Source organism: Xylocopa sonorina, chromosome 1, assembly GCF_050948175.1.
Source record: "Xylocopa sonorina isolate GNS202 chromosome 1, iyXylSono1_principal, whole genome shotgun sequence".
NCBI lineage: Eukaryota > Metazoa > Arthropoda > Insecta > Hymenoptera > Apidae > Xylocopa > Xylocopa sonorina.
Genome location: NC_135193.1, coordinates 9886600 through 9904744, shown reverse-complemented (window position 1 = coordinate 9904744; position 18145 = coordinate 9886600). Strand labels below are relative to the sequence as shown.

General features: G+C 42.2%; 2 protein-coding genes across 3 annotated transcripts in view; one reads left to right on the top strand and one right to left on the bottom strand.

The window, feature by feature from the left end:
• Positions 1-18145, bottom strand: part of LOC143422251 (7SK snRNA methylphosphate capping enzyme) — a 37619-nt gene that overhangs the window by 10927 nt on the left and 8547 nt on the right. The window lies entirely within an intron of this gene.
• On the top strand, positions 87-17751 carry Dcx-emap (Doublecortin-domain-containing echinoderm-microtubule-associated protein). 2 transcript variants are annotated; one of them, XM_076892738.1, is made up of 17 exons: positions 87-459; positions 848-1073; positions 1523-2048; positions 2287-2464; positions 12376-12609; positions 12894-13010; positions 14146-14377; positions 14484-14779; positions 14924-15088; positions 15218-15313; positions 15398-15535; positions 15604-15864; positions 16078-16335; positions 16408-16570; positions 16671-16853; positions 16926-17021; positions 17092-17751. In XM_076892738.1, exons 2-17 carry the CDS (start codon positions 935-937, stop codon positions 17358-17360), a joined length of 3351 nt encoding a protein of 1116 aa, XP_076748853.1. In that variant the 5' UTR covers positions 87-459; positions 848-934; the 3' UTR covers positions 17361-17751. The 2 variants fall into 2 exon arrangements, with proteins under 2 accessions (XP_076748853.1, XP_076748859.1); XM_076892744.1 differs by lacking the exons at positions 87-459; positions 848-1073; positions 1523-2048; positions 2287-2464 and adding an exon at positions 12085-12204.

Sequence of the window (18145 nt, the reverse complement as noted above, 5' to 3'; positions counted from 1 at the left end):
AGAGAGAGAGAGAGAGAGAGAGAGAGAGAGAGAGAGAGAGAGAGAGAGAGAGAGAAAGGATCGTGGAAGACGTGTTCGTTGGATTTTATTCGCGTACTTACGCAGTTTAAGTTCGATTAATCACGTTAATCAAGCGAAGATAAAAGTGGGCGATCGATTGATCTGCAGCAAACTGCAGCTATAAAATAAAAGTGCATCGTAAGCAGGAAGATCGATCGAGATTCCCCGGCAAATCACGCGACACGTGGACGTCCAGTCAAGCATATAGAAGGAAGTCCTTACATGTTTTCTTGTCGTCGCTTCCCTACCGCGTGTCGAGGCGGTACGTGTAAAAAAGGAGAGCCTTGAATTCTCACGGAAGGGAAAAAAGATTCAACGATCCATCAATTTTGACAAGCAATTTTACGGAGAAGACCACGACTCTGTGGTGGAGAACACTGGCTGCCAGTCGATCACGAGGTACGCAACAGTAACAATTCTTCCTTGGTGTTGCCTCTACCTGAAGTTAAAATACACTGTTCATTAATTACATTTACACCAGAAAACTTGCGACAATGTTCGTAAACCGGTAAATCGTAATAAAATTGTAAATTAGCATTTGTAAAATGTACTCTTTGCACTTTATCGGTATAACGATCTTCTTGAAGTAATTTTTCACTCTTATTGTTTGCTAGTTTACTTTTTTCATCGATACTTGAAGAAATGTATTGTTCTTGGAATCTTTTTACGAAAAGTCGCGACACGGAAGGGTCAATCTGTATTAATGCCAAAGAGAATTGAATTTCTGGCTGAGAATAAGAAAAATACCCTTGAAAAAGTGCTTAAGTAAAAATTTCTGCTTCTACAGGATCACTTGGTTAATCTCGGAATATCGAAATCGGTTGAAAGGCCAGAGAAACAGAAGTGAGAGGGGAAAAGCGGCGGCCTTGTGCCGATGATCACTGCTGAAAATCAGTCGAGTTCGCGTGCCGGCTCCAGGCTGGGGCAGCTCGAGGAGTTAGCAGGCGACGGAAGTGTGGGTGGCGGCAACGAGGCTGGTGCTCAGCTCGCCGCAACCACTACCTCAGAGCCAGGTGAGAGAGTTAATTATCGAGCGAGATTATCATCGTTTCGTTGTGTTCGGGGAACCTCAATCAGATATACACGTTAAAAGTCGGTGCAACATCCTGTGGCACGTAATAATCGCTGCCCTATGGCATTGGATATCATAAACGATTCTACTCTAACTTTTGCAGCGCCGATTTTCTCAAGGCCCTATTATTTTCTTTTTTCTTTGCGTTTCTATTTAAATAGATTAAAGCAAGAATAATTAGGTACGCGAAACAACTAGGTATTTTTCAACCATTTCATTACGCTACAAAGATTCCTGTACCCATAACTAAAAATATGCTTTATTGATACCACTGTATGAAGAAGTAAACGCGTATAGCATGTTTCGATTCCTAATAAAGAAGGATTTAGGGAAAGACGTGAGTTCCAACAGAGAATTCGAAAAACCATGATATCATTTTCTTTCAAACAGGTGTAATGAAGAAGGAGGAGCAGGAGGCTGCGCAGAACGAGAACTCCCCGAAAGACTCGAAGAATTCAGTGGTAACAGCAACTACACCTAGCGGCGTGGAGACAACGACGACGACGACGTCGTCCACGGTGAACGCTACCAACACCACAACGACCCCTGCAACGACTTCTACCATGCCTGGTGGAGGCGCTCGTAGCGATGTGGAGGAGGAGGACGAGGAGGCTGAAGAGGAAGAGGAAGAGGATGACGAGGAAGAGGACGTGGAAGTGGAGGGTGGAGCGGCGCAGGAGGCGGTCGGTGGCGGCGTTCTTGTGAACGAGGGTGGGGGTGGAGGCGGCATGGCCGGCTTCTGGAGGCAGAGCAGACCCTCCAGTCCCCGCATGCCGCCTCCGGAGCAGCCGGAACACAGGCCTAAGAGCCGACACGAGCCGGCGCCCGCGAGATACAACAACCTCGGCTATTGGAGGGCGAGAAGAGTGACATTCTACAAAAATGGCGACCCGTACTTCCCTGGCATCGAATTCAGGTAAGCCCCTAAGCGGTAGAAGCTTGCGCCTCTGTGGATGATCGTATTGTTTCGTCGTTATCGTGTGCACCAAATGTGGACGCTTACACTAGTACCTATTCCGGGTGCAGGTGGCGTGTACACCTTTGCTTGGCCTTGATTTTAGCCTATGAATGAGATCTTCCTCGCGACATATGAAAGACACTATCGATGTTTATCACAGACGATGCCGTGGATTCTGATCGGTGGTACATTGCAGGTTTAAGCCAGGCCGAGATATTGGTTCCCTGGAAGCGCTTCTGGACCGGCTATCTCTGCGAATGGATTTGCCCAGAGGGGCGCGACACATCTTTTCCATGGATGGTGACAGGAAACTCACCCTGGATGAGCTCGAAGACGGCGCCTCGTACGTGGTATCGAGCTACAAAACATTCAAGGTAAGCGGAGAAAAAGAACTTTCTATTTATAAACGTTTCCCGATTACATCGTCAGATGAAACCACACGCAGAAACCACGAAACACCGTTAGAGATACACCAAATTAGTGGCAAGAGACATTGCCAGGGTTAAAACACTGCCTCCCTATCACGTCGTAACGCACGGTGTTTAAGATCGCTTGGGGAGAGTCGGTCTTAATCGCCCATGAGCGGGAAAGTGGGTCGTTCGATCTGATACATTGCACGAAGAAGAAATAAGGTCCTTAAGACACAGGATCGCGTGTATGTGTAGATCAAATCTCTGGTCAGGTAACAGCACCCCTTCCCTCTCTCGAACGAGAGAACCGATCTCATTACGACAGCGATAATTCAACACGTGCAAGGACTTGCGCACGGCGAAAAGTAAATATTCTTCCCTGCCGGGGGCGACGTTGCCTGTGTATCGTTCGTATAATTAAAGCGAACCCCAGCGCTGGTTGTACACACATTCTTAATATTCATGAGCCAGTATATTGCGCAAGAAGGTGGACGGACGTAAAAACACCAGGCGACTTCTACAAACGCGTGTTCGGACGTATGTTGGACACGTGCGTGTGCATACATCCGTATACATACATATCAATGGAGTGTTCAAAAGGGCTGGCCAGGTTGCGATATGGCGATTTATAAGAAAGCTGCGTATATTGCCGTCGACAATCACTGTGTATCTGGCCCAGATCAGCTTTTAAGCAGGCCGCACGCAACGCCGATCTGCCTAGTTACCTAAAAAGAACGTTGGTCGCGACGATTATTGCTCTATATTAATTACTCTTTGGCAAAACGTTAAACAATAATTAGTCTTACCACAGAGTTACGTGCTTACATTAATTGTTGCGTTTGCCAAGCGTATAACACGACAAGGACAGTGCGAAGGGATCGTCGACGGGATTCGAGAGTGCAGAGGGATTGATTGTCGGGGAAAATGGTCCAATTAACGAAGAAACCTTTCAACTCGATTCGCCTGGAAGGCCACGGGTGTTCATTATTTTGATGAAGGTGCCGATAGGGAGGATTGGATATCACTTATCGTTGCGTCATACCACGTGAGGGGTGGCCCACGCCCCAACCTGATTTCTAACTTCTAAGGTGTGACCAGGTCGCTCGTTATATCGTACCGTCACTGTTCTGCCTTCTTGCCACCGCTTGTGTACGATCCGTTATTTCGATCGACGGTGGTCTCGTGTCAGGTCAACCCATAATCCAGCAAAGTGGTCAAAGCTTATGCACGATCCTATCGTTGCATGCCGATTGAAGTTCAGTATCGGTGTTCGCATACCCGTGATCCATATTTTCTATTCCTGCTGGCCAATGTCTAGATCAACGTTCGCCTTGACCTATATCTCAGAAAGTCTAATCGATACTGACCATTCTATGATTCATACTGTTGCTGGTTATCGTATCAGCCTAAAATGTAAAAGAAAGAATTAAATATTCGATATACCGGTATTGAATCGCGTCATTAATTATTATTCTTTTAAGGAATAATTCTTGCGTATAACAGTATGGATGAGAATATTAAATAAAATCTTCAGAATTCAGTGCCAAGTAATCCAACCATTGTTTACCAAAGCCACGTGGCACAGAAGATCGACGTCTTGTATAAGTGAATCTGCGGTCCCGTAGTAGGGATGGGAGCATGTCAGAGGGATGGAAAGTGGGAGCTAGTATTGCCACAGGGTTGGCTGGGAACGGGGGTGAAAGGGGCTGGACAATTGGGTTTGCGGTTGCGCACCAGTTCGCCTTCGCGTCTCGCCTTCTTGTTTTCGACTCCGCCACACTCTCTACTTACTTCAGTCCCGTTCGAATGGTACGCTATCCCATTTTGCTAAATAGCCCATTATCATATTCCATGCGTTCGAATCATCTACATGCTTTTGTGAATATTCCACCAAGCCAGTCGTTATTTCAATCTTCCTCCGCATCGTGATAACAATCGCTTCTCAAATAGTTTCCAATTTCTTCACCTCGGTACTTGGGCTAGAATTTCTATATGCCGTCCTGGTATTAAAAGGCCTATCTCGAGCATTTGTCCAATAATTCATTTCATCCGTATATCGTTTGGTAATTATGTTTCAAGTATCCGTTCAGCCATCCTATGTAAGACTATTGTAAAGTTTAATAAAATTGGAGCGCGAAAATATGCAATGTTCTGACTTCTGCGATTCTTTGAATTGCCACTGGCTACTTTCCCGGTAATGCACGCAGTAGAGCTCCTCTTGGAACGCATGAATCACGTTGTAGCACGGAGAGTTGGCGGCATGTGCGAGGGTAGGTTTGTACTTCCGTTAAGGAGACCGATGCAGGGCTTTCGCGAGTCGTAGGGCGGCTTGCAAGGGAGAGACCGTATCTCATTGACCGTTGGTCAGTCCCGCAAGGGATCAATAAATACGATGTTCTCTTCACATGGACGATTCACAAACGGCGTTTCCATTATTCCGTCCTTAGAAGTTCGCACGAAGACAAATTCTTCGAAGTCTCGCGCTCTTCGTCTAAAAAAAATGTAATTCAATGTAAAATAGGTGCACCTCCTCAGTTTTCGCGTTGAAGACGGGTATCGAGTTATGTTTTGAAATTTATAGCTGCACTTGAAATTCTAACGAAATAGTGACGCACATGGGAGCGATAACACGATGAAAAATTAATGTCGCGAGGTAACGGAAGTGGCGAGGAACCAGTGGAAGATATAGCACCGATTACACCCGGCTATGAGTTGATGCAATCAATTATGTTCTGACCGTCTCTCACAACAGCGTTACTACTGCGGTCGGAAGTAACAGTTTATTACTGCTGCAAACCTCTAGTTGCCTAAACGTATGTAACGCTGTACACACGTGAGCCCGACAAACGTTTATCGAGCGTCATTGATGGTTCCTACGATAACGTCGAACAATTTTGGACATGCGTCAGGGACGCGGAACCATGACCAGTCGTGCATTGATGTCTCCGTCACTTAGATTGTCTAGCACAATTCACTGTTGCAATTGACTGGACGGTTCTGACGAATGAAATAAGTAGCAAAAATCTAAAATCGATATTTCGTTGCCAATAATATATCTAGATCTCGTCTCACTCATAACGGAATGGAAAAATTAAATTAGATTTAAATGGTGGAAAGGTACTCTGGTATCTTAAATAATTATGCAAGAATTTGTACGCTTTCTTCAAAAATGTAACTCACGCCGTTCCGACCTACACCTGCAAAACTTTCACCTCGGATTTCATGCAGTTTTTTCTTCTTATCATGATTAAGTCTACGGCCGAAATGTAAGCAATAAAAAGCGTCGCCAATAAATCGCCATCCTTCAAGCAGCGTTTCACGGGTGAATAATCGCCGCGATTGTTCCTTTCTAATCGCTGTTGGCACATTTCGAACCCACGGGACGATCCGTCACGCACGTTCCTCAGCCCCGTTCTTCATTTTCATATCGCGGTGACCCTCGCCGCGATAACGAGTCCTCCTTTCCTTCTGACTGGCCGCGACACAACGCCCGCCGTGCACACCCTCTCCTGTAAATTCATAAAAGATATACTACGACGTAACAGCGCTCGAGATCGTTCTCGAAAGAAATAATTATTAAGCCGACTGAAATTTGTGTCAACCACCCCACTGTGATCCGTCACGAACTCTAAACGTCGGACAGAAACTTTGCACGTAAGCATATACACTGGCCTACATGCGTCACGGAATTACAGCGAACACTCTCTTAAAAAATAGGAAGAAAGTATGTAACTACAAAGGGATATTGTAGTGACGCGATGGTTGTCGCGTTTTTAAGGCGTTTTACGCGGGGATATTTCATGGAACGTGTTGTGACTAGCACGAAAGTTTCGATAGCCATAATCTTGGTGTACCAAATTTCTTGACGTACCGTGCCCTTATCGTTTTGGAAAAACGAAGTACGTGCCGTATGCTTGGCCGCGGATTAATTGTACTTATCCGGTGATTATGAGGGCGGTGGGTGAACGAAAAATATATTTTCAACGATAAACGAACTCCTACGAGCTCGTAAATTTTGCCGCTCCTTCGTTTGATGTGATTGCTGTTTTTCGTTCAAACCAAGGGTGCATGCCTGACGGCAGTCCACTTTAATTGAGATTATTACGTCGATCTTGTGAGCGATATACCGTTAGTATATCGAATAATTACGCGGTCGTTCAATCTGATTCGAACTTAAACTGTATCTACTGTTTTAATGACCGGAGAATTTCATCGTAGTTTCTACTTTTGTCCGCGTCGAACAGTTGCGCTCTAGTTTTCATTACTCGGAAGCATTTTTTTGCAATTGGACCAGGTTTCACAGATGCAAGCGGCTAAAGGAATAGGAAGCAAAACAGAAGGAAACGTGTAAACGCGAACTCGAACTGGCCAGAATGCTGCCCCGTTACCTACTTTCTTTCACCTCCTTCTACTTTAATTGCGTTATCACGAAACGTGCAGATTCGTGTTCTTGTTCGCATTGTAATCCGTGGCTTGGTTCATTTATCGCTCAGTTGTCGGCGATTGAATATGCATGAACCATGGATTCGAAACAAATGAATTTCGGTAAGGGTCGATTGGGATAGTATCTTGAAAATTCGTCGTTCTTTCACCGGTGCGTACACCACACGAAGTTCTGAGCACCCGTTCTCCTCACATGACGGTGTATACTACGATCGACGATATGTAAATCACTGCGGCATCCCGTCTGTATGGCACTCGTTGCCTTTTAACCACTCCGCTTGCACGCTTGTCGCAGAACAACTTCGCAGGACAACTACCCTGTACGGTTACACCCTCTCTCTCTCTCTTTCTCTCTTGATCCGTGCGGCACGCTCGCTCGTCACGCACCTCCTGTAATATATGTCAATTACGATTTCAACGTTTCGCATGTATAAGCAACCCTTATGTCGCCTGATTTCGTTCTAACGAAGCATAGAGTGATACGGAAGTAATGAAATTTTAATGTCAGTCCAAGTAGGTAGAAAAAATACAATTTTGCAATGCACGGTGGTGTCCAGTCAATGGTTTATAAATTAATGAGTTACACGAGTTATAAATTTCGATTGCATTACTGTTGGATTACTCTAGTTAGTTTGCCTCGCTCTAATTAGAGTTTAGAATGGATAAAATTGGGTCGGAATTATTTCCCTTTCTATCTACACTTTCAAGTTGAAGCCGTGTTCGTTCATGAGAAAAATAATTACGTATACTTCGAACAGCTTGAGAATAGACTTCTTCCAACTGGGTACAAATTGAAGTAATTCATCACGGTCTTGCTGATATATCAGGGATTTAAGTGATTCATGTATGACTGAGTAAAACGTTTCTGTTGCATTGTATTCGAAGAGCATACGATGCAACGATACTCTGCAAAAGTATATACCTGTTTCTTAATTCTCGAGCCCTAGACGGTTTACATCGCAATTCCATGTGCAACTTTTATATTACCCTTTTACACGGCGCGCACGAAACTAATATTAGGCAGCGATCGTCGTGAAAAATCAGGGTTATGTATATGCCACGTGAGATCCGCGATAACGAGAGAGAAAAAAATGTTTCGTGTTAATCGGTCCGGCCGAATTAAACCTACGATCGTTGCGCGACCAACTTATCGGTGCAAGAGTTCTTATCATCGACCAATTATCGTTCTGCGCGCATGCATTGAATGCCATGTAGAAATTGTTAGAAATATATTTTATTTTTTTATCCAACAGAAATTCGAAATTCGCAAGCCGCAGAAAATTTTTTCTAAACATTCAAACTGTGTCAAAGACCCTGTGTTAGCTCAATGCAAAAGAACAAATGATTCAGCATTGAAAATTACATTTATTACGTCACTCAATGATTAAGTAAATCATACGTACTTACAAATTTAATCACATAGCAAACTTACCATCTTAATTAAAGTAAGTTGCTACAAAAAATTGTACGTTTTATGTAAATAAAAGAGTGATGAAATAAATATTTTTAATACTAAACTAATATTTTTAATACTGATTGGTTAAACTAATAGTTACCTCTTTCTCCTAATTAAAGGATTTGATTGTATTGCATTGATGATATTGTGTGAATGATAATTCCTAGTCAATGACTTGTCGCCAAAGGTTAAGGGTTGAAGTACAACGTGGCGACCTTTCTCGACGGTCTCCGCTCTCTTATCATGAAGGTAAATGGTCAAGTGGGATATTCACCTTAGTATGTTGCGAATTGGAGTGCCGATTTATAGAAGGAATTCTTAAGTTCGATTCTTCGCTCTATTATTCCTAGCAAATAGATATATGGATTTATCCAATGAATATTTTTTTTAGATGAATTATTTAATGGAGGAAGAGATAGAGGAAAAGAGAGAGAGAGAGAGAGAAAAGGAGTAATATTATGAAAAAGCATAAAGGTTAAAATATTCTTGATAATATCTGAGAACTGGTATCCTTATCAGCAAACATATTGAGCCATAGTATACTCTAGAAAGTAGTGAATTTCATTTTCGTCAAGATTGAAGATTCTAACTGATCAATAAGACCTGAAAAGAGAACAAATTAGTCCATGGTATCAAAGACTAATTGTACATCGCATATTTCATGATGAATAGAGATAAACAGTTATGTAAGATGCAAAACTATTTCTTTACCTGAAATGAAAAGGAGTTCGCGGGAAGTCTACTTACTGATTTAATTGTGAAAATGTTATGCAAAGTAGTTTTTGCCTCAGAAGTTTGAATCAACACACGGGGTGTACGACCGGGTAAATGCGTGAAAAGGTTAAGGGTTGTAGCACCCATGGTGAACCCAGAGGGTGCACCCACGCGTACTTTCATTGCGCCTTCAATTCGATCGGCTTCGCATACTTGCCACCCGGAAGATTGTTGCACCGTGACCTTGGCCTTGTGAACCAACATATGCATTTACTCATATGTACTGCGGTTCGTTTTGCGAATCGTAATTTACGTACACAGCTTATAAATTACAACGCGAACCAACTGGACTTTTCGTGAATGGACATTATTTTGTTCTTTTGCTCCTTGAAGTTCAACCATTTCCAGTATCCTATTTCATCAAATTAGCGTTGTACGTTGCGATACCTTGTACAGGTAGTTCGAAACATTTAAAAACTGTAAAGTTACCCAGTTCTTTCTGGAAAAATTCTGAGAAAGAAACGGAACAAATTAATTATGCCGTATAGAGAAGTTGCCTATAGTAAATATTTCTCTACTTAAAAGAAATATTGATCCGAAATAGTCACGATGCCCATTACTATGCAAATATAGAGTGTTCTCTCAAGGAAGAATGCTTAAAATGTATCCGATATGAACGAACCTTCGTTTCGTTCAGCGGCAAACTTCCATAATTATAAGGATTAAATCTTTCTGCGACGTTGTTTTGTCGACATTGAGGAAAATGATTATTTTTAGAATGCAATTTATAAATAGACCCTTTCGTGAACAACGGACCTCGGGGGTTTCGTGATCATTTCGATGAAAGAGATGATAGATTAGCGTGTCATTCTGATTTTAAACTTGACGAGGCTGACCCGCATACTTATTTCGAATTTGGCTTCGAAGAGTTAAAATTCAACGGTGATGTAAGAGAGCATCTCGTCATGGAACATAGTTATACTAATTTCACGCGAGACCAGGCGAAAGGCCTTCCAGAGAGTTGCAATAAAGAGGCCGGCAGCCTTGAGCGAAATTCATGAAGCTCTTTACGAGACTAGCACGTGAGAGATTCCACTGGCAACGCTGAAATTTATACAGTACTTGCAATCGCTGAATTTTTAAGCGATCATCCAATGAACGTAACTGTAAAAGCCTGTTTTATGGTTGCATTAAGAACTCCAATCGACGTGTTTTTATTGGTACCAAGGCTTAGACTATTTTGTTATAAATTTAAAGTTGGACTGTTGAATAGTTATTTTTTAGAAAAGTAACAAGTCCAAAGAATAGATAACATAGACGACCTCCGTCAAGGGTTAAACTTACGTCACAGACTGTGCACTACCGGAAGGGTTGCTCGGGTGTGCGAGAATGAGAGGGTCATTTGACCTTCACCCTGTGTTAATATATGCTTCCATTATCATACCAATCCCATCAAAGCTAGCATTGCATTGCAACTGTATGACGATGAACGCTGGTTCAGGTTTATTGGTCGATCGATCTACTTTTCACGGTATCAAAATCGATTATTTTTATTGTTGCAAAATTTTATTGTATCAACAAAGAATCTTCAAATCGTCAAATCAATAAATACTATCTAAAAACGAACGAAGTGCGAATTAGTAGTATGGCGAGTGACGGTAAATTCGTTGAATTATTGGCATAATGTCGGCAATGTACCTGTCTCGAATTCATTTATTCGTTCTATCAAATTATTAGCCTCGTCAATGTTTCTTCTCTGCTCTGTCCGGTTCACTTTAAATATTGACCCTATTTAACCAATCGTAATAATTGGTACGACGTGATACTACTTTATGCGAAGATTCTGGACCCTAATCCATCAAGGTGTGGCGTCCTTAATTCCAAAGAATGCTTTCAGCCTGGTCTCCTCGTTACCGTGTGTCCATCAATCTACCATTTAACGAAATTTCCATCTGTCCATCATAATTTATCTTCTTTTGTCGAGAAACTACGGGACCGGCGAAACCACCCTCGAGGTAGAGCAAGAAAAAAAAATCAACGATACACGAGACCTTGTTACATAAAGAACATACACACGTGAGATGACGATAAAAAAAATGGTGCGCTTATCGTATGATCGCTTTTAAGTCGGTCATAAAGTACCTTGTATGCTATGCGAAAGATAAAACTCGTGAAACCAAAAAACGATCTGGTGACGTACAATTTTGTACAGATACATACATATGCGAGGGTGCCGTACTATTTCGCTAGGTGTGCACCTCCGCCAAACAGGGTGGCTGTTTGGCCTTGAGACACGATGGCTCTCCTCGGTAAGCGGAGGGGGAGGGTAGGGGATGTTGCAGCCAAGGGGCTGGTTCTCCAACCCGATGGGGCAGCAGACACCCCGCCTCCAGTTGTCCATCGAGCACAGCCGAGGTTGCACATAGTGGTCAGAGCCTTCTCGCGATCCTCTGTTCTTCTAGACACCACGTTTTCACTTCTGATCGCTCGGTTCACTTTCGTTATTACCTGGTGCGATTATAAGGCGCAGGCCTTAAGGTCATATCGACGTTTTCCACGACAGTTTCCCTGTTTTTTCATACGAACCGCTTCATTCATATGATTACACAACCAAAGTCAAAGTCTTCCAACCTGCGGAGTATAATTCGTACAATTAGAAAGGAGAGATTAACCGTTTACTATTCCTGTGATCGCATTTTCATTTTCATTTTTTACGCGTACTAGATATTATTGAGATAATTGAAAAGAAAATTTAAGGGGAGACAGTGCGAGTACCAAGTGAGCGAGTGGTGAAGAAAAATGTGAATAAGAAGAGATAAAAGTTGGTTGTTCGTTGTTAAGGAACATCCACAAGGACGGTGAATATCGACGCGCTGGACTATAGTGATCTAGGTCCACCATTGAGTCGGCAAGTTCTTCGTCCCGTTCGGATCTGGAGCCGGACTTTAGTGCCGGTGGAGACAAGGCGGACTCCTATAGCGATTCCGAGCTAGAGTCCTACAGCCCAAAATTTTGGGAGGGCTGTGACAGTTTTGTTGTATTGATGAGTGACTCGTTTGAAGTTATATCGCTGCCGGCCGACATGCTGCAGGTCCTCTAAGTTCCACTAAAAATAAATTATTCTCTGTAATTTGTGACATAGTTTTCATGCCTAGACTTCAATTATGTGCTCAGTGCTATTGAGCAACGGAAATAATCGAGTATTCTTTTTTTTTAATATAACTTGTTTTTAACTCGTTTCATGTAAACTTTAAAATAATAGCCGGCCAGCTATGGAAAAAAGAGCAACACCTGGTACACGAGTCCCACTGGCGGAGGTAGCAGAGGTGGAGCAAGCGTTGGAGGTGGTGTCGGAGGATGGCAAAGCAGACCACCAGCGGTGGCGAGTCTCAGCAGAAAAGCTTCCATCACTGACGAAGCACCACCTCCCGGTGGTGGAAAACCTTCTTCGGGACGTGTCATACGAATCGTTAACAATCATGACCACACTGTACAGGTAACTAACTCTCCTTATTAGATAAACTAATTTTTATCGTTCAAATCTTTCGTTGTTTTAACGTCGATGGGCAAAACTTAGGTAGTGGTCAATAGTCGTTTCTTTAATTGAAATCGAGATGTATAATAAAAATCTTCTTTGGCAACGTATGATTTTAATGTTGCATTAGACACAGTAAAGGATTAAAATAGAGTACCTAAATATATATCTTCGTAAAGGAAATGAACGTATCTTAGTTTTACAAATTTTTGTTTGCAAATGAATGTTATAAAATTAAATTTCAGTGTCGGGTTTTGTTGAACCTACGCACTTCACAACCGTTCGAAGAGGTGCTGGAGGACCTTGGACAGGTGCTGAAGATGAACGGGGCCAAAAGGATGTTCACAGTTTCAGGTCAAGAGGTAAGTAATTCCGGTACGAATGATTAACATAGAAATTCGCACGAAACACCATACGAATTCGTAGCCAAAAATCTCAAAAGGGAATGACGTACATCGTGATCGATTCGTCGACGTTCGTGAACGACTGAAACGTGGGCGACTCGAAAGTTTATCAGCGATTTATGCAAATCGAAGACATTGGCTCGGCATCGTACTTATAAAATCTGGTTGAATAATGTTTGTCCATAAATATGCATGCGGTGGTGGGGGATAGAAGCATCGAAATGAAGCGTGACGATATTGGGGTCGACTTCTTCGCTGTAAACGGAATAGGGTCGTTGGTTAACTCTCTTGTGAATCCTTTTCATTAATTTCTTGCTTTTTTATACTCAAAAATTTGATCGGTAATCTGGGAAAAAAATTTCTGAAAAATAAAGTAGATCAATTACAAACGCAAGATATTTCGCTTAGAAATTAACCACCTAAATATAGATCTTATTGATATAGTAGCAGAAATATAATATATAAAAGATATTACTTCTTGTGTGCCATTTTGATAATTCCCATTATTCCTCAATTGATTCACATTTTCTTCCTTACAACATATTACACGATTATACGTTTTGGTGAAGGTGGTGGATGTAAGTGGGTCGAAGGCCCTTGGGAAAAAGGTCAGAGATCCATCTTTTCAGGTCACGACCGTATATGAATTTCAAATTGACCAATTTTCTTTACCGAGCATTTGGCTACCTTATGCTTCATCGTGTACACACCTCGTGTCGTGGCCTCTACGTTAACGATGACGTTCGTGATACCATTCTGAGACGAGGACAAAATGTCTCCTGATTCATTCATTTTGACGCCTATACACACCTAGTCAACAATTTTTATACCATTTAATAAAATTATACTCTCTTTCCTATCATTTTTACAGTGTTCAACCAAAGAAAAAAGTAACACAATATATGTAAAGAAACATAAAAGGCATTGAACATTAAAATGCCCTTCCTCTATTTATCACTGTAGATTCTTCTCTTCAGAATTTTTTAAAGATATAAAAGGTACTTGAGTAAAGGGTATGTGTAGAAAGTATGTTGTATACCTTTTTTCCTTGATTATGCCGTTAGTTTATCTCTTAAAAAAATATTCTCGACAGGTAAGAAGTTTCTCGCAACTACGGAACGAATTCGCCGATGTGGATACTTTTTACCTGGGCACCGGATCGGGGATCGGGCTGGTCGGAGCTGTGACGGCATCCCCAGCGAGAAGATCCAGGTCGCGAGGACCACCCGCTGTGGTCGAAGATATCGGTCGGCAAAGACGTGCCCGTAGCAAAAGCAGACCACGCGCTTTGTACGCCCCCGACTCAGACGTCGTCCGAGTAAACGGTTCTCCATATCGCTCTCTTCGCTTATCCATTATTCGCACCGATTATCTAATAATAAATAATGATTTTAAATGAGCACCATTATTTTGTGTACTTTTTTTGAACAGATTATAGCGTGGTCGAGGTGTTACGGGACGAGCCTGCCAGAGTAACCATCCGAGGACTGAGAAGATCCTTTTACCCGCCTTCTCATCTGCCACCGGTGGACAATTCTCCACCGGATAAAAAGTTACAACTTGAGTGGGTTTACGGATATCGGGGCACCGATACCCGAAGAAATCTCTGGGTTCTGCCGAGTGGAGAACTCTTGTATTACGTTGCTGCCGTGGCTGTTCTCTTCGACAGAGAGGAAGTTGCACAACGGCACTATGTGGGCCACACTGAAGATATCACCTGTATGGAGGTATTATCTTTTAATTCCAAATTATTCCTTATTTTCGTTGTACTTTTTCTTGACTGGGTTAAGAAATAGTCGGTATAACTAGCATTATAAAAGTGGACTAATGGACGGTGATAAAGAAAGTTAACAGATCCGTTTGATATATAGGTTCACCCAAGCAGGGAGCTTGTGGCATCCGGGCAAAAAGCTGGTAGACACAGAAAAGCGCAACCGCACGTCCGCATATGGTCAACAGAGACCCTGCTCACTCTATACGTGTTTGGAATGACAGAGTTCCAGATGGGCGTCTCCGCGTTAGCGTTTTCGCAGCTGGTAAAATATCATGTCATTATAAGTACATATATATATATATATATATACACAATATATAGTAGGGGATTAGACAGAAGTACAAGAAAAATTAAATAACGGGCATGTTTCTATACCATTGTTTATGCACAGAACGGGGGTAGTTATGTGCTAGCGGTTGACGCTGGCAGAGAAGCAATACTCTCGGTGTGGCAATGGCAGTGGGGCCATTTATTGGGTAAAGTGGCGGTAAGCTTTTTTCCACCTCTTTCACGCACGCCACAACCTCATGATCATACATCATAACGTCCATGCATAATGATAATTTTACAGACCATGCAGGAGGATCTAACTGGTGCAGCTTTCCATCCTCTTGACGATAATCTTTTAATCACGCACGGTCGTGGTCATCTGACCTTTTGGAATCGACGAAAAGATGGTTTCTTCGAGAGGACAGACATCATTAAACCTGTAAGCAGTAACAAAACAATCCTACTTAACTGTCAGAATTGTTTATTGATTCTAATTTCTTATTTAAGCCATCTCGCACGCACGTGACTAGCATACAGTTCGAGCAGGACGGAGATGTCGTTACGGCAGACAGTGACGGATTCATCACCGTCTACTCCGTTGATGCGGATGGCGCGTATTTTGTCCGAATGGAGTTCGAAGCACACAATAAGGGTATTAGTTCACTCGTTATGTTATCTGAGGGAACATTACTCTCTGGGGGAGAGAAAGACCGGAAAATTGCCGCGTGGGATTCCCTTCAGAATTACAAGCGTATCACCGATACAAAAGTACGTCGTTGTTCTACATTTTAACACGTTCGAGACCGACGTATTATTACAGGACTATTTTTTTACAGTATCTGCTACTATAACTCGCACGTTGAATAATTGGCTAAGCGGATGAAATATTACATGATTCATATGTTGGATCATCGGTCCCGAATGTGTTAATTGAAGCTCGAGTATGATGTTGATGATGAATCAGAATTTTGCGTTGTTCAGTTGCCAGAGGCGGTGGGAGGAGTACGGAGTATCTATCCTCAGAGACCGGGAAGGAATGACGGGAATATTTATGTAGGAACTACCAGAAATAATATTTTGGAAGGATCTCTCCAGAGAAGGTTCAATCAGGTTGTGTTCGGTCATGGAAGACAGTTGTGGGGTCTTGCTGTGCATCCTGACGACGAGGTGTTCGCCACGGCTGGCCATGACAAGAACATTGCACTTTGGCGGAGACACAAACTATTGTGGACCACACAAGTAGTTTAATTGAATATTTTTAACTTAACTTTATCGCAGGTAACGTTGGAACAACCGGACTTCTTTTTTTAGGTTGGCTTCGAGTGCATCTGTATAGCTTTCCACCCTTTCGGAGTTGCACTCGCGGCTGGTTCATCAGAGGGTCATCTACTGGTCCTTGCTGCGGACACGGGGGCAGCTGTAGCAACCCTTAGAGTTTGTGGCTCACCCTTGTCGTGCATTGGCTACAATCCAAGTAAGATACATTGTCGAATCTCATGTACCATATACATTTTTTTTTACATTCTCTTATATTAATTAAAATAACACGATATAAATTGGTTTCTATTGAATAGCGGGCGAAATCGTAGCAATGGGTTCTCAAAATGGTAGCGTATATCTCTTCAGGGTATCCAGAGATGGATTTTCGTATAAAAAGAGTAACAAGATCCGCGGTACGCAACCGTTGGTGCAACTCGATTGGAGTTCCGACAGCAGATTTCTTCAGACGGTCACACAAGACTATGACCTAGTGTTCTGTAACGTTACATAATTTTACAACCAAATTATTTTCAAAATGATACTTGATATAACGTACACAATCTGTGCAGGGGACGTGAAGGCGTTGTCGTCAGAAAAAAGTCCATTAGTTATGAAGGATGTGAAGTGGTACACCCATAATTGTATGGTTGGCTACATGGTGTCTGGTAAATATAAGAAATTTGTTGCATTATTAAAATTTTGATTATTAAACGTAATTTTCGTTACTGTCAACAGGAATGTGGAATAACCGTTACTATCCGTTAACGACTGTTCTAACTACGTCAAGTAGGTCAGCAGCTCACGACATGTTAGTCAGCGGTGATGCAGAAGGATACTTAAGACTTTTTAGATACCCATGTACCAGTGGGAAGGCTGAATACGTCGAAGAAAAGGTGTACAGTTCTCTAGTGGCCTGTGCCAGATTTCTCTATAACGATCAGAACGTCGTTACAGTCGGTGGAACCGACGCTGCGCTCATGCTTTGGGAGCTAGTCGACGAGTAATCAGAGAAATTACCATTTGCCATAAATTTTACCTTTGTCTTTTACGGCCCGATGGCCAGACTAGTCGCGCGATCTTTAGGATATCGCGATGATTTGCTCGGACATGAAACTTTTTCTAATACCTCCAGCAAACGCGACAAACGTATATCTTATCATTATGCTGGAGTTGAATGAGACGCGTCCAACGAAATTGGTAATCAACGAAATAATTGAACTATTGGATCCATACTTCTAGCGACTTTTAAGTACGTTTCCATTCGGTTCCCATATACTTTTCACACGTCGATGACAAGCTCGGCGTTAATTACTCAAAAAGTTCAATTTTAACACATTTGAGACCAACGTATTACTACAAGACTATCAGTAGAAACCAGCAATTGTTTTTGCAGTACTAATCGTCAGATCAGATGTATGTCAATACATACTTTTAAGTAACTAGCAAAACAGAGAGCGAATCACCACTCTCGAATGTGTTAAGAGCGTTAAAAAGCTGTCTATCGCACTTGTTCGGAGCCTCACGTTCGTGTCGCTGAACCTTTTCAAACGTAAAGGTACATTTTTATCTTTTTAAGTACAGTTTTATGAACCAGTCGATTAATATCGTCCTTCCTGACACCATGGATGAAATAATTTGATACATATCAGGAAAGGCCAATTATTGTTTCAACGAAGAGAAGATCAGATCTTTAAGAACAATATCGAGAATATTGTACTCGATTATCCTGAAGTTGTATATCTTACAAATGCAGTACATTAATTTTGTTAACTCTTAATTATTTACGCTA